The sequence below is a fragment of the Zingiber officinale genome, chromosome 1A (genome assembly GCF_018446385.1).
Source record: "Zingiber officinale cultivar Zhangliang chromosome 1A, Zo_v1.1, whole genome shotgun sequence".
In the NCBI taxonomy this organism is placed as follows: domain Eukaryota; kingdom Viridiplantae; phylum Streptophyta; class Magnoliopsida; order Zingiberales; family Zingiberaceae; genus Zingiber; species Zingiber officinale.
The window spans coordinates 193,962,049-193,984,753 of NC_055987.1; the positions used below are offsets into that span (position 1 = coordinate 193,962,049).

General features: G+C 36.7%; 1 protein-coding gene across 2 annotated transcripts; it reads left to right on the forward strand.

Moving 5' to 3' along the window:
* Positions 1-1,109: 1,109 nt before the first annotated feature.
* LOC122039017 (membralin-like protein At1g60995) lies at positions 1,110-21,573 on the forward strand. Of its 2 annotated transcripts, XM_042599029.1 has the most exons (14): positions 1,113-1,559; positions 2,545-2,607; positions 3,047-3,484; positions 10,579-10,660; positions 10,748-10,809; positions 10,928-11,022; positions 16,920-16,999; positions 17,389-17,472; positions 18,734-18,850; positions 18,942-19,027; positions 19,120-19,226; positions 20,265-20,356; positions 20,455-20,531; positions 20,932-21,573. In XM_042599029.1, the coding sequence occupies exons 1-14, from the start codon at positions 1,395-1,397 to the stop codon at positions 21,343-21,345; spliced, it is 1,962 nt and encodes a 653-aa protein (XP_042454963.1). In that variant the 5' UTR covers positions 1,113-1,394; the 3' UTR covers positions 21,346-21,573. The 2 variants fall into 2 exon arrangements, with proteins under 2 accessions (XP_042454964.1, XP_042454963.1); XM_042599030.1 differs by lacking the exon at positions 20,265-20,356 and having other exon boundaries at positions 1,110-1,559; positions 20,932-21,065.
* Positions 21,574-22,705: the final 1,132 nt, after the last annotated feature.

Below are 22,705 nucleotides of genomic sequence, written 5' to 3' on the forward strand. Positions count from 1 at the left end.
TAATAAATCGAATGTATACTTTTCGCCAGACCAAAATCTTGTGGGTAATAAGTGAGTGTTTCACATTAAGCGTAATTCTGATAGCTCAATTGATCGGTATAAGGCTCACCTTGTTGCCAAAGGTTTTCATCAGCGCTAATCAGGAGTATTTGTGAGAGATATCCGGTGGGTGATGTCGTCGGCGGTAGCCATTGTAGAAGACGGTTGGAGGCGACAGTTGATGTCATCAGCGACAGCCATTGTAGAAGGCGGGTGATAGGTATTGTGGAGAAAAGAAAGAAAGAAAGAGAAAAAAAAAAAGATTGCTGTTAAGCTTAGAGCTCGGATAACATATTAACGATAGAATTCACATATTATTAATGATATAATATGATATATATAAATACCATTACAAATGAAAATAAAAAAATACATAAATTAGGAAAATAATAAGTATTTCCTAATAATAATTAATCTCTAATAACTAGGAAATAAATAATTATTTTCTAATAATAATTAATCCCTAATAATTAGGAAATAAATAACTATTACTTATAATAATTATTTACTAATAATATGCTCATTGCTCAGCTAAAAATGGAGTAAAAATAAAACAAATACGTATAGATTAGGAAAAAATTCTATAGGACTGGATTTGTCATCCAGGACTATTAGTCAATGAAGTTAAGTGGTTAAATGAGTTTATCAATTTTTATATGGGATTTAAAAAGTTAAAAATTTAAACAAAATACAAAGTCTATTGATGGAAATGAAAAATTAAACAGGTCGTAGTGCGCGTAGATTAATCACTGCATATTTTATGGAGTTGTTCATATTTTAGGAGTGTAATTGAGTTGTTCATATTTTATGAATATATTTATGCTCATAAGTTTATTTGAATTTTTATAAAATTTAAATGAGTTTAATAAAAATAAATTATAAATTTAAATATTTATTAAAAATTAAAATATATATTAAAAAAAAATTATAATATTTATAATTTTATTTTAATAAATAAATTTCTAACGAATTGAATATTATGAAATTTAAGTTTAATTTATTTGTCTGAACAAGTCTCTTTAGACGAGCTTAAATAAACGTTTATCGAATCGATTTTTGAACGCTTGGTTAATTTACGCCGTCCGTTCCTGATAAATACGTGGTTTGCGGTGGTCGCTGTTCGTGTGCTGTTCGAGGCTTCGATTCATCGTCCCCTCCGGCTCCGAATCCCCTTTGTCCATCAAATCGCAGAGCGAAGATTCCATTTCTTTCCCCCCAGTTTTCTTGGCGAACAGTTTAGCGATCACAAGGTCGAACAGACGGCGATTGATCTCCTTTCGTGGCTTCTCTTTCCGGAAGGGAAGAAGAAACCCTAAAGGTCTCGACTTGGAACTGATTTGGAAGTGGAGTTGGCGATGGATCCGGAGCAGACGTACCTCCGAGTCCACGCCCGGTTGTCGGGGATGCTTTCGCAGCTGTTCACTCCGGGGATTCGCATGGCGCTGGAGTTCATGTACTTCACCTTTGCCGTTGTAATCTTCGCGCTTCTTTTCGTTATGCACGTCAATTTCGTCCAGCAGGTGAGTCTTATCGGCAATCCTCCTAGGTCTCTCGCTGCTTCTTTTCGCCTACCATTCCGGGTTATATTATACCTTGAATTTGGGTGTGTTTCGCTATTTTGTTTTAGAGTAGAGATGAGGTTTTGAACATGCCTAATAATTCTCTTTGTCTCCTCACTTTCGTCATGAGTCTTGACATCCTCTTTAGAAATGCGAGAACAATTGGAGTTTGCGTCCTGTATACTGGCCATTTTCTCCGACATTCTTCTGCTTGTCTATCGAGTTTCAATCTACTAAAGATGATTCTTTGTTAATAAATTTGTTTCTGCATTCGAGAATTCTTGTCTGTGTTTTTTCATTCGTTGAAAATGATGCGAGAATGTGTTTTCTCGTTGCCAAAAAGAAAAACTATAAGCTCTCTGGAAGGTGCTGTCTCTTTCATCATGATATTTCAAGTATTGCGAAGTTGGAAAGCTTTTAGAATAATGTTCATTGATAATGCTTGAAGAAGGCGGCACAGGCTCGGACATTCATGCCTTGAGTTATGCTGGCCTTCCCGGGCCCTTCCTTCCTTATGATCTTCGGATTCAGTTTATAAAATGGGTTTTAATCTACATTGATCGTTTTCATTTGGTGACTGAGCTTGAGCAGCTTGATGGGTCAGGCAATTTTTATGGTTTGATAATATTCATTTTCTGCTCTCTACCTTTGGCATTATCATGATGTCATCTAGTTTTTTCTTAAATTGTGGAACTTATCTTATACCAGGAGGAACATTTTGAGAAAATTAGGAGCTATTATGTCGGAATTTATTAGAATGAAATATGCTTCAATGTGCTTGTTGTAGTTTATGTGTTTGAGTGGGTCGCTAGAGTTCCAGAGATGTTTCTCAAAAGTATCCAATAGCATTAGCAATGGAAGTTTGGAATTATTAAGAAACCTCAGAGATAGATTGAAGAAGATACCTGACTGAATAACTTAACTAACTGGTTCTTTTTTATTTTAGCCTGGATGTGCAAGTGAGCTATCTGGAGTAAAGTTCGGGGAAGCTCAATTAGTACAGATCAAGGTGTGCTATTTATTCTTTTCCCCTGAATGTTCTTTCACTACTCAGTCTAACAACTTCAATATATATATATATATATATATATATATTGATGTTTAACTTTTCAGTGATCTTGCTTCACTATGAGAATTGGGATGTTACTTTTTTTTATTCATGGAAAACTTGGATATATCCATGCACATAACCTTATATGCATCTATATGTATATCATTTACAGGGCATTTAAATGTTTGCATACTCATAAGCACAATCTTTAAGTTTCTACCTTTTTTATTGTAGTACTTGTTTGCTAACCTATTTTTTTTTTTCCAAAAGACGAGAAATATTTGTCTGCTAACTCAATGTGCACTTGTTTTGCAGGCCTTCCATTTTGATTCACTCAATTTTGTTTTACTCTTTGGCTACTATTTGAACCTTTGTTGACTCATGCCAGTTATTTCAGATAACTACTGCAGGTCTTTGGACTCGGAACTCATCTGAATGGAATAGTTTGGAGCTTCAGAGGGGACATTTTAAAGAGAATACTGGCGGTCCAGATATTGCAGCAGATGGAATCACCATTTTTTCTACCAAGTTTTGGTCAAACTGGTTAGGTTCAGGTTCTAGAAGGAGCAAACTGATTTTTAAATCATGGAAGAATGACAAAGAGTTGCTCGTTCCTGTGGTGGGAAAAACATCTGTCACTACCATTATTAAGACCATGGAACATGAGACAGATTCAAAAACTGAGTCACCAATTCTTCAAATTGGTTATCCAATCTCTATCAGTGAATTCATCAGACAAGTTGAAGCGAAAAACTTCTCTAGTAAGTTGAAGATGCAATGTCTTTCATTTTGGAAAAGAGGAAAGGAGTTTATGATCTTTGCCAGTCATTCAATGGTGAGAATCAATTTTCTTTGTACTTATCCTTTTGATACATTTAATTGTCTGAGTTGTTTAATTTTATTTGAAGTTTCTGCATTCTTTAATGACTACATTTTATGCTTATGGCAATCGACATAAATGAACTCTTATTGAGCTGAATATGGATCTTTTTCACCAACTTTATGTTCATTTAAAAACCTAATTTTGGAAGGTCATGTCCGCTGGATGTCATTATTTGTCTTAACAGGGAATTGCTTTATTGCAGTTAAAAGCTTCTTCAATAATTGAACTTTCTTCCTTCTTGAGTGGTTGATTATGAATTTTGTCAAATTCTTTCATCATGTTCTTTGAATTCGTGTTCCAGTTCTAAGTTGGTTAGAATGCTGATAACATTTGAAACGTCTTGGTGCAAATTCAATGATCATAGGCATCTTTAACTTTTTGTTTCTGATGGCAAATAAAAAAAATACTGCTACATCTATCTATGTACATTTTGAAAATTATCATGTTCTCAAATACTATTTGGTTGACAGCACTACCTAATAGTTGCAGACATTTAATTTATCATCATCCTCATAAGACCGTGTTTGTCCCAAGTATACAGGATTGACTATATGCAACTTGTTTGTCTTAGTTTCCTTTTTATATCTTGCAGTTTATTCTCTAATCAATTCAAGGCCTCCTCTGGACCTCTCTTCATTATGGTCCATAAAACATGGTAGAATGTACTGTAAAACTTTTTTTTTTCTTTTTAACCTAAGGGGTGCATAGTGATCAAACAATACTTTAGAAGCTCAACCACCCATTATTTATCCTACTAATATTTTGTTCTTTTTTTATTGAATAACATAGATATTTCGAGCTTAAGTTTATGTCTATCCATCTTAATTTCTCTCTTTTTTTCTTTATTTTGAAATTATTTTTCTTAGCTAATACCTAACACACTCCAAATGGCTATAACATTAGTAACTACCTTATCATTTGTCTTTTACGCATGAATATAATTACTAGATATTCTTAATTAATGTATACCTTTTTAACCCACCATAATAATTATATAGAGGTCAAATTTTTTACAAGTCAATAAGAATCATACCAATATTCTTCTTCCTTTCTCTTTACTTACTCATTAGTTGTCTAATTTATTAAATTCCATCAATGGAGTGAAATTGTTTTTCAGAAATGTGTCACAGCCTTTATTTTTTCCTCAGTAGCTCTTTTCAAAATTTTAAGGTACAACTCACTAACTTGATCCCTTTATAATTTGAACAATGTTGTATATCTAAAAACAACATTTGACAAAAAAAAAAAGAGAATAGATTAAATTCATGGTGGCAAAAGGTGAATACGCTTACCCCCAGTGCCCCTACCGCCCCCACCAACCCGTCCCAGGGCCAACACGGAGGAGGTAAATCACGGGCGGCTACTAGCCTTTGGAATAGTGACTAGCACATAAGGGAAACATTTACCTCGGCTTTGCCGAGATTCGAACCCCAGACCTCATAGTGGCAACACCTTATGTGCTAGCCACTAGACCGTCCCGAGGGGACAGAATAAATTAAATTCATGCTATTATGTCATGTTGCTTGGCATAAAATAAGCATGATATTTAATACTGCTTGTTGCTTCATTGTCTAATTTTCTATTCCTTTTCCAAGTTTTTCCTATTGCTTGTTTGAATTCAAAAAATATATATAACAAAATGCCAGTTAAGAGAAAAAATGAACCTTATGGTCTGTACACTTTCTAGGAATCTATCAGGAGTTAAGATTATTGCTCGTCAATGCTATCTCATCTGCTTACAACAAATTAAAGTACTTTCTGTACCACATATTTAACTTTCATGTATCTAACAAGTGAACTAAATGGTAATACCACATAGCATAAGTTGAAAAACTGTTGGAAGAGAATCCTAATTTAGCATCAGAAAGTTGGTTGGCATAGGTTAAACTATAAAACCTATCATTTTTGAACTGTCCAACCCTTAAAATGGGACTAGAACTCAAGATTCCTATGAAGATGAAGAGGAGGCAAGGCAAGCCTTCCTCAACAACAATAATAGTTAGCCAAGTTTCTTCTGTGAAGATGCTAATCAGCGAGTGATGTAGCAGATACTATCAACGGAGATGCTATCGACTCCGTTGATTCACACACGAATACCAGAATTGATACTTCTATAACCTGTTGATTCGAAAGAGAATACCAGGAAATAGGGAAAATACCTCGTTCCAAGAAGGAGACGATGGCTCAAAATAGAATTAATCCAAAGCTTCTCAAAACAACTAAACAAATACTTTAAATAGACTCAAACCCCTAATCCTATGATAGATGAAATTACGCCTAAATCCCTAACTTAACAAAAATATTAAAATATCTCTTTTGGTCCTGCATCATTCTCCCCGAGTTGAAAAGAACTCATTCTCGAGTCCAGGTGGCAGTCCAGGAGGAAGATCCTTGGCAAACTAGAATTGGAAATCTGCTGGGACGGAATTGGAATAGAACATGATCCCTTTCACCTTGTGATTTGTCACCATGAATGGAAACAACACCAAATGCTCGCCCTAGACTACGGGCAAATTGATCACATTGCTTCTTTATTGAACATACAATAATGATCTTAGTTCCACGTTTTTGAGTTCTGAGAATCTGTCCAGGTGCCTCTGTCTATCCATTGGGGATGAAAATCCAGCCAAATGCATCTCTCTGAGAATCTTTGGAGGGAAACCAATGGCTTCAAATGCTATGAATGGTAGAGGAACATCATTTTCCATTGTAGTAACTACTGTTGGTTGCTACTCGGAAAACCTAGAGGTTCCACTGTACAAAAATTTTGTACAAAGGTCTGAACCTTTTCCTAGCTACCATGTGTTCTTTTAAATTAAATTTTGGATCGCCTGCGGAACTTAACACGTTTGATCCAAAACTTAATCTATTCGTTCTTTTAGGTTTTGACTTGGGTCTCCTGCGGAACTTAACACGTTCGACCCAAATCATCTTAAGTTATTAATTCCATTAAATATTAATTTCCATAATTGGTTCCCAGTACTGACGTGGCGAGGCACATGGCCTTCTTGGATATGGGAACAACCACCACCGACTAGACAAAACCTTTTATAGAAAGCTAATATTTAATTTCCTAAAATAACTTTAGGTTAACCGAAAAGAACAATCAAATCACAAGGAAAAGAAAAAAACAAAAGAACACAATATCGAAAAACATATTCGAAATTCTAGAATCGTAAGCCTCTTGTATTTGGTATTATTTCCATAAATAACTAGTATGATGCGGAAAGAAAAATTACTAGTTATACCTTGTAGAAAAACCTCTTGATCTTCTACCGTATTCCTCTTCTAACCTCGGACGTTGTGTGGCCAACGATCTTCCGAGATGAGAACCACCAAGCACCTTCTTCTTCCTTACAAGTTTCGGCCATCAAAACTTCTCCTAGGATGAAGAGGTTCGGCCACCACCATCATGCTCCAAGGGATGCTAGAAAAGAGGCTTCTTTTCTCTCCTTCTTCTCCTTCTTAGATCCGGCCACCAAAGCTATCTCCACCATGAGAAGGTTTCGGCCACACAAAGGAGAGGAGAGGAAAGAAAGGGCCGGCCACACCCAAGGAGAAAAGAGAGGAAAAATAGAATAGAGTCGTTAGCCTTGAAGCCTCCTCTACCCCCTCTTTTATAATCCTTGGTCTTGGCAAATAAGGAAAATTTAATAAAAACTTCCTTAATTCTTTTGCCATTGAAAAGGAAAATTTATTTAATTAAAATAATTTTCTCTTTTCAAATTATAATGGTCGACCATTCTCCCAAACAAGGAGAGTTTTAATTAAAACAAAATTAAAACTTCCTAATTTGTTCTAGAAATTTATAAAAATTTCTCCAATAAGTTTAATCCCTTATGATTGGTTAATAAAAATAAATTTTATAAATTAAAATCTTTCTTTAAACACGTGGATAATTTCAAAAGGAAAGTTATCTCTAAAATTAAAATCTCCTTTCAATCTACAAATAAGGAAAGATATTAAATCTTTTCTTAATCTTTTGTAGAAACTAATAAAAGAGAATTTTTAATTTTTAAACTTTCTTTTAAATCATGAATATAATTAAAAGGAAAGTTTTTACCAAAATTAAAATCAACCTTTTAATCTAAATAAGGAAAGAGATTTTAACTCTTCTCTTAATCTTTTGTAGAATCTTATAAAAGGAAGGATTTAAATTTTTAAACTCTCTTTTAAATTATATTATCCACATAAGAAAAATTTTAAAATTAAAATTCCTTTTTATTTTAATAGGGACGGCCACATGAATTCACCCATGAACATACCCATGGCCGGCCCTAGCTTGGTCTCCAAGCTAGCTTGGCCGGCCCCTATAGGATGGGTAAGAAGGTGGGTATAGGTGGGTATAGTACTCTATAATTAAGAGGCTACGATAGGGACCGAGAGGAGGAATTGGTTTTGGTCTCCCGATAAAATTAAGCATCCCGTGCTCGCCCCGAACACACAACTTAATTTTATCAATAATAATTCATTCCACTAGAGAACTATTATTGAACTACCGCATCAATCCCAAATTACATTTTGGGCTCCTTCTTATCATGAGTGTGTTAGTCTCCCTGTGTTTAAGATATCGAATGTCCACTAATTAAGTGAGTTACTGACAACTCATTTAATTAATATCTTAGTCCAAGAGTAGTACCACTCAACCTTATCATCATGTCGGACTAGGTCCACCTGCAGGGTTTAACATGACAATCCTTATGAGCTCCTCTTGAGGACATTATCAACCTAGTATCTCTAGGACACAGTTTCCTTCTATAATCAACAACACACACTATAAGTGATACCATTTCCCAACTTATCGGGCTTATTGATTCATCGAACTAAATCTCACCCATTGATAAATTAAAGAAATAAATATCAAATATATGTGCTTGTTATTATATTAGGATTAAGAGCACACACTTCCATAATAACTGAGGTCTTTGTTCCTTTATTAAGTCAGTATAAAAGGAACGACCTCAAATGGTCCTACTCAATACACTTTAAGTGTACTAGTGTAATTATATAGTTAAGATAAACTAATACCTAATTACACTACGACCTTCCAATGGTTTGTTCCTTTCCATCTTGGTCGTGAGCTACTGTTTATAATTTATAAGGTACTGATAACATGATCTTCTGTGTGTGACACCACACACCATGTTATCTACAATATAAATTAATTGAACAACTACATTTATCATAAATGTAGTCATTTGACCAATGTGATTTTTATTTCTAGATAAATGTTTATACCAAAAGCTAGGCTTTTAGTATACACTCTAACAACTACATGATGCTTCCTGTATGCATCTGCGACAGAAATATTGTGAAAACCTGGTGGGCCCAACATTCCTAGCGTTGGTCTCAATACACTTGCATTATGAAAGGCCGTATGATCATGCATATTTGGTGGTGCATTTGTGAACTCATGCCCACTCCAGCTGAGAGACTTGGCCCATCAAAGTGAGGATGAAAATCTGGACCTGAATGGTTTTGTCGAATGGGAAGAGCAGTGAGCCTTGGTTGATGTGAGTTCATAATTGATCTTTTCAATTTGGAAGGAACATAAAATTCATTTTCTAGAATTTCATGTTCACCCTCTTCAAACGTTGTCTTTCCATCTACCGGAGGTCGAGCAATTAGATTAGATGACGGATTTGAAATTACAACAGTCATATCCTTTGCTCCTATGACATCTTCATCAAATTTCTTATCATCTTTCTCATGCTCATCATGATCTGCGTCAGGATGAGAGGTTTGATGAACTTCGTCCTCTTCCAAGTCATTATTGCTTTCGTCATCCTCAAGAAATGATTCATCGTCATAAACTGGATCACCAAATATTTCAATCTCGTCATTGTCAAGGGTGCCCTATAGAAGCCCTAATCTGCTGCCCCACTTGGTCCTCATCAGTGGATTCATTGTCTTCCTCGCCACTTCACATCCGAGATTGCTCGGTGATGACGATGGATCGGATTTCTGCCCATTTGGTTCTCGAACATTGTCGCTATCCTGTCAGCAAGTTGATCCACGTCCCCTTCAATTCGCCCCATCCGTTCATCCAACATCTCTTGAAATCGGTATTCCAGATCGCGTTCATACACGTTGTGGGTGTTATCAACCCATTGTTGTGTTCTCGGCTGCATGATCTTGTAAGATTAGTTCGGCTCTGATACCAACTGACGTAGCAGATACTATCAACCCCATTGATTTGAACACGAATATCAGAATTGATTTTTCTACAACTTGTTGATTCGAAATAGACCATGAAGGAGACGACGACTCGAAATAGAATTAAGCCAAAACTTCTCAAAACAACTAAACGAATAGTTTAAATAGACTCATACCCTAACCCTATGACAGATGAAATTACCCCTAAAACCCTAACTTAACAAAAATAATAAAAATATTAAAATATCTCTTCTGGTGCTGCATCAGCGAGTCTTCTGTGAGGCTTAGGTGAGGTAGAACGTGTTCCGATGAGGCAATTGGATCTTTTTTATTTTTCTCTTCTTCTTCGCTTAGGGTTTGGCATATGGACCAATAACTCAAGATCGCCATTATCATTGGGTGCCGGCATGTCTCATTATATCTAACGACCAATTCTCCATCTCTGAACGAGATTTCAGACCTTGGGTAGGAACTGCATTCGAATGCATTATAGACTTGTTTACTTGGGTGAATGAATATGAGGGACAGAGGAAGAGTGAGAGGGAGGGAGGAACTGATTGTTGTGAAAATGTTAAACTGCTTAAAACTTGCCTTCTTTAATTTGAGTTCTCTTTGATCATTCTGGATCTAGATAATTTTGTATTCACACTACATAGGCAACTAAATCAAAAGTTTGATTGTAGCCATTCATTTTTGCTGTATCTGAAGATTCATTTTCTTGTAAAGAATTTTTATTGTTTCTGTTGGATCAAAATCTTTGTTTAAACAATTTTGTGTATGGGATTTGAACAAAGAACATTCTGCAAATTTTTTATTTGCTTGGTTTAGTTACTATGATGGTTTCTGTACAATATGGGTTTCATCTCTGAGGACCAAACTTTGAACTACAGAAACGTGCAGGGTGGTATCCATTCCTTGATTTTCTTGAATGCTTATGGCTTTTTTGCTTTGGAGATCTTAAGTCTTTGCCAGGTGATTTCATTATTTATCTTGTATGCATATATTTTATAATGGGAATGTTGTGGCATATCCTTTTGACAATTTTGCTCTCTGTTGCAGCCAGATATCTTGAGAAGAAAAGCAGAGCAATTGAGCCAATATATTTATACACAACAGAAAAGGTAATAAAACAATCAATCTTTTCAACTTGATAGGATCAGCATCCAGTTCCATATGCACGAACCTTTGTCTATCTTGTAGCATTGCTACGAATTTTAAGGCTGTGTATTTATTCTGCAGGGATATTTCCTGCTTCCTGAAGTAGCAAAATCTCATCACAACATACAAACTGTCAATATTACAATATCCGCTCAAAGCTCATGCTTTGGGAACAGGTGATTCTGTACCTCTTACGTTTAAATCCTTAGATAATCCATCTACATTGGAAATGATCATCTTGAATATGTAAATTACAATCCAGTGTTTTATGTAGTCACTTAGTTGTCTACTCCCAACTAAGTATTTTTTACTTTTAAAAATCTGTTTTACCTGTATTATTTTCTAATATGTTAAGCATAAAATATATGATAATATAAAATCTAAATCATATATACAATGTTATTTTCCTGGCCAATCAGTTCAACTAGTTGGGCCAGTTGAACCATTGAACCCAATAAACTGATAGTCTTGCTGGCCACATCTTTGATTTTCAGATTTTAGTTAATTTGATGATGAATGGTCTCTCAAGAATTCTACTGCGAGAGAGAGAGAGAAAGAGAGAACGGGAATGAAGAATTTCTTAAATTCTTGATATTGAGCATCATTGCTTATTTATACACTTCTTCCCTACTTATTTATGGAATGAAATACAATCAAATAAAATCTGATCTACCTAAATTCAACTATCTATATTTACAATATATTCTACACTCCCCCTCAAGTTGGGTTGTACATACTACATGCCCAACTTGTCACATAGTTCTTTGAAGTTGATCCTTGTGAGAGCTTTTGTAAGTATGTCTGCCATTTGATGTCGTGAAGGGATATCCAAGAGATCCAAAGATCCTTTCGGCATATTTTCTGAAATGAAGTGTCTATCAATTTCTATGTGTTTCGTTTTGTCATGATAAACAAGATTCTTTGTAATGCCGATGGTTGCTAAATTTTCAACATTGTAGATTGACAGCTTTATCTTGCGATTATTCTGAGTTTTTTTAGGATTTTGTGAATCCATATACCTTCGCAGATTCCGAATGCAAGAGCTTTAAATTCCGCGTCTGCTTCTTGCAACCATATAATGCTTTTTACTTCTCCATGTTACTAGATTACCCAGACATGCGTACAATAGCCCGAGGTCGATCGTTTATTAGTAAGATCCCTAGCTCAGTCTGGATCGAAGTACACACGTATACCTCGATCTTTGTTCTTTCGAAATAGTAATCCTTTGTCCGGGTACTCTCGAGGTATCTCAAGATTCTGGAGACAACGTTCATGTGTTCTTATGTAGGACCATTCATAAATTGACTTACCATACTGACGGGAAACCTGATATAGGTCATGTGTGGGATAGATAGATGAGGCCTTCTACAAGTTGTTGATATTTCCACTTGTCTACCAGTGTAAGGTCCTTTCCAGAGCCAATTTTGTTGGAATCATCCATCGAAGTATCCACAGGCTTGCACCCAAGCATGCCTATTTCTTTTAGTAGGCCCAACATGTATTTCCGCTATGATATAATATTCCGTGTTCAGATCGAGTCAGTTCCATGCCAAGGAAGAATTTTAGATTCCCGAGATCTTTTATATTCTGAGTGAGGTGCCCCTTTAGATTTGCGATTTCTTTCTCATTATCACCGGTGATGATGATATCATCGACATAGACAATAAGAATGGTGATCTACCTTTTAGGAGAGATTTTCATAAATAAGGTGTGATCTGCTTAACACTTGAGTGTATCCATGTATTGTCACAGAAGTAGGTAGCTTGTCAAACCATGCCCCGGGGATTGTTTAAGACCATATAATAACTTGTGAAGCTTGCATACCTTCTTGTTATAGGTGCTAAGGCCGGGGGAATTTCCATGTAAACTTCTTCTAAGTAACCATTTAGAAAGACATTTTTGACGTCCAATTGGTGTAAAGGACAGTTCTTGTTTGCAGCTAAAGAGAACAAGATTCTGATAGTGTTGAACTTGGCCATTGGAGCAAATGTTTCTTGGTAATCGATACCATAGGATTGTGAGAATCCTTTGGCTATAAGACGTGCCTTTAGTCTTTTAACTGTACCATCAACTTTGTGTTTAACATTAAAAATCCATTTGCATCTAATTGCTTTTTTCCCTTTGGTAGTTCACAAACAGACCATGTACCATTCTTTTATAGGGCTTTTACTTCCTCATCAACAACTTTTCTCCATCCAGGGTGTTTGAGAGCTTTATCAATGGTGGTTAGAACCTGAATATTATCAAAGGCGGCGACACACGCCTGATAATTTGGGGACAGTCCTTCATAAGAAAAAAAAGTTGGAGATGAGATGCATTATGTCGGATCTAACTCCCTTCCTCAAAGAAATTGGAATGTCAAGGTTATTATCCACAGGTGAAGTATATTTTATGATTGAGTATCATATTGAGTAAATGTCTTTGGGAGTTGGATCCTGTTCTGACTCTTGAACTAGTGCTGAATGTGTTGTTCGGCTTGTGTATACACAAAATTGCTTCACTGCGGGAGGAGGAGATGCATGAATGGGATGTGACACAAGGGGATTGGATAGAGGGTGAATGATGTCAGGGTCTGATCCAGAACAAAATAATGGACAATGATATTCACTCAGATTCTCCCTTTGAATATCAAAGGGACATCTATGGTGTTGTAGGTTTTCTTGGTGACAGGTTTGTAGCATTTGTAGCCTAATGGTGAGTAGCCGAGGAAAATTCATATAGTGGATCTTGGATCAAGTTTACTACAATTGTGATAGTGATGTGAACAAATGATGTGCAACCAAATACTTTTGCATGAATGTTTTGAGAGATTGCCTTGGTGTGGGGGTATGATTTGAGGAGAAGTTAAACTTGACTATGGAAATTGAGAACTCGAGAGGGCATTCGATTAATGATATAGGTGGTTGTGGAGACGACATCACCCCAAAATTTTTTTAGTACATTAAAAGAGAACATGAGTGAGCAATCTACCTTGAGAAGATGCCTATTCTTGCATTCGGCAATTCCATTTTGTTGAGGAGTGTCAACGTAGGAACTAAGATTGATGATGTCTTTTGAGGATAGAAAAGTGCCAAGATTTGAGGCAAAGTATTCCTTGACATTGTCGGTTTTGAGTTCCTAATAGATGTCTGAAACTGGGTTTGAATCCTAGTATAGCACTATTCAAATATGTGACTCAAATTTATCTTTAATTAGAAACAACCAAGTGTATGATCATCAACAGATGAAATGAACCAATGATTTCTGGTAAGAGTTTTAATACGGGACGGTCTCCAAACGCCACTATAAATGAGTAAAAAGGGTTTAGGTGGTTTGTAACTTAAGCTTGGAAAGGATACTCATGTATGTTTAGCAAGTTGATAGAACTCACACTGAAAGGAATTGACATCTTCATTAAGAAATAAATTTGGTAATAATTTTGCAAGATAAGTAAAGTTTGGATGACTAAGATGATAGTGCCATAACATAATTTTGGCATATTTATTGTCGGAAGAGGTAGAGTGGTAGCTAACTAAATTTCTATAGTAAGGCGGAGTACCGTGAATAACGTAGAGTCTGGAGCATGATTCAACCTTGCCAATTGTCTTCCCCGTTTCCATACCCTGAAATTCACACAGTTTAGGAAAAAATTTAGCAAGACACTTTAAATCATGAGTCAGCTTTTCTATGGATAATAAACTGCAGTCCAATGTAGGAACATGGACCGTTTTCAAGTATATATTTGGCGTTATCGTTACCGAACCAACGCCACTATTTTTGTGACAGACCTATTTGCAACACAAATAGTGGAATTGTCTTGACATAGAACATAATTATGAAGGAGGGATATATCGCCCGTCATGTGATCCGATGTGCCTGAGTGAATAATCCATCGTCCGAGAGACCTGTTTATATTTAAGGTGTTAGGGAAAAATACCTTCATTTTGGGTTGAGTAACCAGATTGCCTTTAGATGGGCTGAGGCAGCAGTGGACCTTTTTTGGTCTGGGTGGGCTGAAATTTCATATTGGGCCTGATTTTCACTGCTGGGAAAAGAATCCAGCCTAATTTTTAGGCTTCCCATGTCTCTCACTTCTTGGTAGGTCACGCAACATCTTCATCGGCAAGTCAATCTGTTCGGGGTTGGCCGCTGATGGTTGATTGTGGGCGACGTGAGCTTGCAGGTGGCGCTCCGACTTGGGCTTTCCGTCATGGTGGCTTCCTGTAAATCACCCAACATTTATCTTTGGTGTGCCCAGCTTTGTGACAATGGTCGCACCAAGGACGACCACACCACTGGTTGTCTCCATCATTCTGTCAAGGCTCGTGACTGTCGTTGTTGAGTCGAGACTGGAATTGATGAGTCGCAAGTGCTGACGCTTCAGCAGGAATAGTCATCCCAAGCATAATCTTTTGTTTGCTTTCTTCGTAGTGGACTTCAGCAAATGCTTCACGCATGCTTGACAACAGCTTGAGGTTGAGAATGCGTGAGAGTACGTTGTCCACTAAGGAGTTTAACCTGAATAGGAACTTGAAGGTCCTCCTCTGCTCATTGATTTTTTGATGGAGTTCGGCGTCGGTTTTACAGGCCCATTGATGAACATCAAAGATGTAAACTTGCTGCCAATGGCGAGCAAGGGTGTTGAAATATTGTGTAACAGCTAGCTCACCTCGTCTAAGGTCGTAAAGATTCAATTCAACCTCGAATAGTTCCAATGTCTTGTCCGAATGTGATTACGTTTCCTTCATAGCTTTCTATATATCCTTTGCAGATTGGTGGAGAAGAAAGTTTTACCTGATTTCGTTGGTCATTGAATTTATCAACCAAGACATCACCATGTAATTCTCAGCATTCCAGATTTTATATTTTGGGCCTTCGGGTGAGGGCGCGACAAAGGCGCTGGTGAGGAAATCGTCTTTCCCTTTGCAGCAGATGTACATCCTTATGGGCTGCGACCATTGGAGATAATTTTGACCATTGAGTTTGTGGCCAGTGATATAGGAGCCTTTGACTCCGATGGGAGGATTAGGGGTTGACATGGCTTTCGATTTTTTGTTGCAGCCAATGGGCGAGAACAAGACTGTGGTCGCCAAGAGTTTGCTACGCTTTGAAGAAAAGATGGCTGATGGCTTACTGTCCCGGAAATAGATTCAATGACAGATTAATGCTTTGATACGATGAAGAATTCTGCCGAAAGAAAGAGAAAGATCTTGAATGAATATTTTCTCAAATTCTTGATATTGAATCAGTACATGAGGATCATTGCTTATTTAGACACTTCTTCCCTACTTATTTATGGAATGGAATACAATCAAATCAAATCTGATCTGCCTAAATTAAACTATCCATATTTACAATATATTCTACAGGCTCATATTATCCCTTATGAAGATGTCATTAGGCAAGCCATTTTCTAAGGGTTTGAACTTCTAGTTGCTGAACACAATGGATGTTTTCTAAACTGTGCAGGATTGACCAATTTTGATCAAGTTTCATCATGGTCAGTGTTTGCTAAGCCTATGTTTTTTAAAAAAGAAATTGGCCACCTGAAGGACCTCTCTGAGGCACACCAAAAGAACATAAAATTTGTCTGCGCATGAACCAATGATGGTTGAAGTCATAAGAGAACCAGAGAAATAGGTGGATCATCTGATTTCTTACAAAATTTTTTGAAATCTCACTTTATTCCAAATTGGGATGGGTAGGGCAGTGGAAGAGAAAAGGGTTTAAAAAGAAGATACAAGAAAGTGGGTCTATCAATTTCATGGAGGATAGTAACATAGATGTGGCTAGCAAACCAAAATGAGTGACAAAGGAAAGAGTGGCAAGAGACAACAACTTATGGGTGAGATAGAGGGGTGTGGCTTTAGGTAAGAACTAAGCCAGGTATTGAATCAAATTATTTGGATTCAACTAAATTGGAGTATTATAGTAAATTTAAGTGTTAAAGTTAGGTTTTAATTGTTTCATAGGTGAAAGATTGATAATTTAGTATGAACAGATACTGTTGTCTTTTGTTTTAATAAAGCATCATGAAATTGTCATTTTTACCGTTGCCCAACAAAATAATATTATTGTGTATATCCCTTGATAGGTGGCAACAACGTCTTATCAACACGTTTGTTGGTTACGATACTATTTTGATGAATACACTTCTAAGTTCTCCTGGGCATGGTGAGTTTTTTTTAATTATGTTTTATTGTTGTCAATAATTCATCATATTAAATTTATTGCTGAAAAGTTGCAACTTTTATTGCAATTGTTCAAAAGTTTTAACGGACCTTTTCTGTTGCACAATGTTGGAAGGTCAGATCATGTCAATATCAGTTACTTAGAAAACATTGGTTTTTAATGGTTTGCAACTATTATTTGCATTTGATGCCTGATATGCCTTGCGTTTCTAGTCCCATCTGTTAGTTATTCCAGAAATTTAGCTTTGCAGTGGGAGCATATTCTTTTTAGTTCACTCTAACTAATGTTTCTTGTGTTATCTTAGAAATTAATAAGTTTTAGTAGTTTTCACATAAAATTTTTTCCTCATGTGACTCTCATGAATTATGCAGGTTATCTTTACAATTACCAAACAAAAGCGTTCTATGATCTTAGTTATGGTCAAGAAGCATCAGATGGTCCTACACGTTTTGGAGGTTCGTTGATTTTAGGCTTTGGCTAAAAAAAATAAAATCATTCTTTTTTTGTCGAATATCCGACTCTGAAACAGTTATCTCTGTAGCCATTACGTTTCATGATTTTAGGTGTCTGAATAAAAGAATTTCTTAGTCTATTGAAAGAGAAACTGACATATTTCATTCTTAAGATGCTGTTGATCCTTTTAGTTCTGTTAGTATATTGGTTGTTTTGATGCCTTAGTTGTTATAAGCATAATTAGATCATTCATGCAATTTCTAAGTCTACCCAGACTGCTTGGGTCTCCTAGGGTAACCCGTGGTTTTTTGACATTTCTGATTTCTAAGCTTTACTCGGACTGGAAATTTTGCTGGTATCTTCTCAGTTGTAGTCTTGGTAAAATGTTCTAGAGATAGCTTTTGAAGAATTAGCTATCTCCGATAACCAATTGGGATGCCCAGAGTATGCATGCATCTTCATCCTGCATGAAGAAGGCTATTTCTATGGCCTAATCTTGTTGATCTCTCAAGTCTTGTACGTGCAAGCCTATCATATAACCATGGATTGAAAATGTTCAGAATATCTTAAACTTCTTTAGAGTCAAGTTTGTGTTGGTTTGATACCTGACCAAGCTTGGCTATGGTCTTGTTTTGACTTGCTTGGATAAGGTGTTTGGTTCAGATACCTGAAGTTTTATGTATGGTTGGTTTGAGCCAAAACCCGACTAACCCAACACATGAGGTTCCTACCAAGGATCACTATGTATGCCATGTAAAGCACATCTATTTTGGCCCACAGGGCATAGCTGAGATGGTAACCATGGGTAAAGTTGCCGCATTAAGCAATGGTTGAATCATGGCAAAAGATAGGAATATACCCTCCCCCATGGGGATCATCTACAGTTTCTGATTTACCTCTCTACATATGGTTGTAAGGCTGATCGTGTGGGGCATTCGGGGTTACCATATGACCTTTTGCCGCATTAAAGCACATCTATTTTGACATACATAATGATGTTCTTCTGACATGATTCTTAATCATTTAACATGTAAAACATGCTAATATCATTAAACTTTATTGCTGGTTAATACGACTGAGAACTGTCATGTAGGCATGCATTTTTTTAATGTGATTGACTCCTGCATAATTGTGATATTCCTCAGCCAATTAGTAGATTTAAGTGAACTAAATAGCATTTTCCTTTTTCATTTCTTTTCCTTCCAATAACACCTTGATTTGCTAATTTTATTGACCTTATATTGAGTAATTCTGACTTTGCAGAATACTTGGTTACCAAATCTGGTGTACTCCTTATGTCATTGTTTGTGTTCTTTACCACTACAATGTCAGTTTCATTTACATTGAGGGAAACACAATCTCGTATGCTAAGATTTACAGGTTTGTTTAGTTTCTTCTTCTCAGTAGCAATATTCTGTATTTCAACAGGCTGTATATTTAATTTTACATTTTCTTTCTTTTGGGTCCTCAGTCCAGCTTCAACACCATGCTCGTAATCATCTTCCAACATTCCAGTTAATCTTTGTGCATGTAATTGAGTCTTTGGTGTTTGTACCTGTAAGTGAAAAAGTTAAATTAATCTTTTTTTTGTGATTTATCATTTTATCTTAGTTTGCTTCATCTGATATTTCACCTCTTAGTTGCTGTAGATTATGATTGGCATCCTGTTTTTCCTATTTGAGTTCTATGATGACCAGCTACTAGCAATCCTGGTCTTAACTCTCGTGTGGCTGTGTGAACTATTTACGATGATCAGGTAATACCTCTGTTCGTGTTGCTATTAATGGGTCTACTTTATGCTGTGTGTGCACCTTTAGGTTATACAATCTTTAGTGAATAGATAGTTCTAACCTCCCAAGTCAGATACTAGCCGTAACTGGTTATAGATGTGCACTAGTAGGTTGTCTATTTTTCTCTTCTCTGAATGATGCTAATGCCAGCATCATAACAAATAGTCATACTTGAACTTTACCCTAAACACCTACCTATTTGGTACCTGAACTGAAAAATATACCATTTAGTACCCAATTCATAACATATAGATATCTTTCTTAGGAAACTGATGGAACTTGAGAAAGAATCCTACATGGAACCACTTGGCACTTTAGTAGATGGCAAGTTTGCACCTCTTAACTAGGGTTTCAATGTGCCTGATGATTGGAAATAAACTATAGCAATGTTAAACAATTGTAATTATAATCCCCTCACTGTCACTGCGATATAGAACCATGCAAGGCATGGTAGAAGGGTTGCCACAGATGCCAGTATCAACAAACCACAAAATCTGACTGCCTCATACCGTTGCGGGATGAGAGAAAGTGGAAGGTATTTGGCTGCAAGGCAGAGAGGAGATGGAGAAGGGGGAGGGAATCAAATGTCATAAACATACATTGAAAGACTATGCTTCCTTCAATCCTTCTTTTTCTTTTTCTTCCTCTCCTGTCTTTTTTTTTACAACTGTTTAATTGTATATATCACAAGACCTTACATAGTTATTCATAAAGGAAGTATGCCACCAGCTTTTCTGTTGAGTTCGTTGTGTTGCATGGAGGTGCCTCAGTGGGACACATTGCAGAGATCTGATTTGGATAGGACCTTTTTTAATTTAACTACTAATCAGTCTTATTGAAATAACATTTAAGATAAATGTAAGTGCCAGTTGGATTATAATGTGGCATAAAGTAACTTTCTTTTCTTCCATTTATGAATTGTGACAAACGCTGAACATACAATAACTCTTGGATTATAATGCAGCTCTCTTATATAATTTTATTTTTGTGTGCTTATTTTGTAGTGTGCGGACAACTATATCAATGCAGTTCTTTCCTCGATTTTTCTTGCTCTATTTCCTTGTATTTCACATCTATTTCTTTTCTTATCCTTACGGTAAGTAATATTCATGTTTTTATAATTGTTAAAGTTCATTTTTTTTTTGTAAGGTTGTAAAAGTTTGGTTATTTTTATTTATTTGTGCTTCTGTGCAGGTTTTTCTTATGTGGCTTTTTCCGCAATGGCAGCATTTATGCAACACTTGATTCTTTCCTTCTGGAACCAATTTGAGGTGAATGGTTCTCTGGCTCACAATACAGATTTTATCTTCTTCCATGGTGATAATAATTTGGCTTTGGACTTCAAAACTTACTTCTCTTGCTCATTATGTTATTGTTTCTCATTCTGCTATTGGTAGACTTAATTTAGTAGACTTAGCCTTTTTTGTCGATGCAATTTCTTGTAGAAAGCGACGACAAACTCTGTGGAACACCATGAGTAAATAACAAGCATCACTGCAATGAAATCATGTTATTTCTTCTTGTTTCATGATGCAAACATTTTTTCAATTGTGACTTCACGACTTCAAACAAGCAATTTGGGTTTTTGGTTGAAGCAACCTGATGGTCAACGAGAGCTTGAGAAGTCAGGATGTCTTCGATGCATTTACATCCTTCTCCATCTTATTTCAGGTTCCTGCCTTGCAAAGATTCATGAGAGCTCGCGCTCAGCTGCAACAACAAACTGGTGTTCAGATCACATCATCTGCTATTTACACCTCGACGTTTCACATTGCTAGAGTAAGCATACCTAACCGCAATCCCTCTGGAAATGAACCCACACCGGCAACAACTGACATCTCTGCAAGGTCTGATCAAACTGGAGAGTCCGATACACCTTTTGCAAACAATGAACCTCGAGAGGTTCTGAATATTAACCCCCATCAAAGAATTCTGCCGAGGCCTACCGATTCTCTAGGATCCCTTCTGCTCTCATTGTTTGGTGGTGCATCTTCTGAAAGCATATTCTCCTTTTCCGTCTCCAGAGATTCCCAAAACCAGGGCCAGGCACACCAGGAACAAGAGAATCAGCCATTGACGACCTGATTTCTTCACAGAAGGCAAGTTATACTTGAATTTTATTTCCTCAAGGCCCCTTCAGAGGTTGAAAGCATCCAGTAAAGAGAAGGTCGGAGTCATACTTGCTGGTAGGCTTTTGAAGGCTTGATGCTCTCGAGTGGATGGATGTTCATGTGAATAACACCTATTGTAACGGTTGAGGGTTCAATTTATAGAAAACAGAGGTTGAATAAATAAGAAAATTTATCTTTTCGAGCTGCTTCTTTAAGTAGGTGCAAATGAAGAAAATGCACATATATATATAAAATCTGATGTAAAAAATTAATCTGGATTTCAAAAAAAAAAAAAAACAAACATTGAGGTGTAAAAAAGAGATAATTAATCTGGTGTATGATAATAAATATTGGACGAGATTTGATGTTATGATACAGATCGACTGGGTCCAAAATTGGATGAAGAGGAAGAAGGAAAATTATTCTTAATCTCTTATCCGATTCCTTCTGATCTTGTTTAATTCGATCCTTTTTAAAGATTGATCTTTAATTATTTTCAATTTAAAGTTTATATTATAATTTTATCTGAGTTGTCCATGAGACAATTATGATGGTATATATGACTGATCCTGCCCCAGGGTCCGAAAACGGGGATGAAGGTAAATTAGGGATGTGGTTGGATGTGTAACGTAGTGAAGATTTCATGTAAACCTACAACATAAGAGGAGTTAGTGTCAGGCCGAAAGGAGGTTTTAGATGATGATCCTCTGATACTTAAGTTAATTTTTCGGAGAGTAGAAAAATGGAGAACTATAGCAAGAGCGTGTAGAAAATGAAGTTGCGCATTTTATCTATAGATGACAACTTTCTTTTATAGTGTTACTGTAGTGTTCGTGCACACATCTTAAAACATAGATACGTGGTCCTGTCCGGAATCTGAGTTAGATGGATCGTTGGATGAGGTGGATGGAATGTTGACAGAGTCGTCACGTCCCGGAGGGAGGTGTGCTGAGATGACTTCTATGTTGACCAAGTTTTCAAAAGTTCTCTGGTCAACGCTATCTGCAGTCAGCGACCGGGTCGCCTCGGTCTTTGGTACCCCGAGGTTCGAGGCAGATCCGACGAATATATAAATAACAGACTAATACTAGAATAAACAAATGAAGGGAGAGTGAGTACGGTAACGTACCCTGACCTAGGGGGACTCCCTCGGATGGGACGCTGCTTGAGTTGTCGCGATCCGGAAGAGTAGATGAATGCTTGGATGAGGAGCTGGATCTGACGACGCGGAGTCGGATGTGGCGCAGAACCGGAAGATGAGCTACATGTTCGGAGATAATAATGGCATGCAGGCCGAGATAAAACACCGGCACACAGGCCGGGACAAAACATCG

What these genes read in the sequence shown, in the direction of transcription:
- LOC122039017 (XM_042599029.1), top strand. Translation starts at nt 1,395, where the DNA reads ATGGATCCGGAGCAGACGTACCTCCGAGTCCACGCCCGGTTGTCGGGG. An exon ending in TGGTCCTACACGTTTTGGAG is followed by an intron (nt 17,473 to 18,733) that starts GTTCGTTGATTT and finishes CTGACTTTGCAG; the next exon opens with AATACTTGGTTACCAAATCT. An exon ending in TCGTATGCTAAGATTTACAG is followed by an intron (nt 18,851 to 18,941) that starts GTTTGTTTAGTT and finishes TTGGGTCCTCAG; the next exon opens with TCCAGCTTCAACACCATGCT.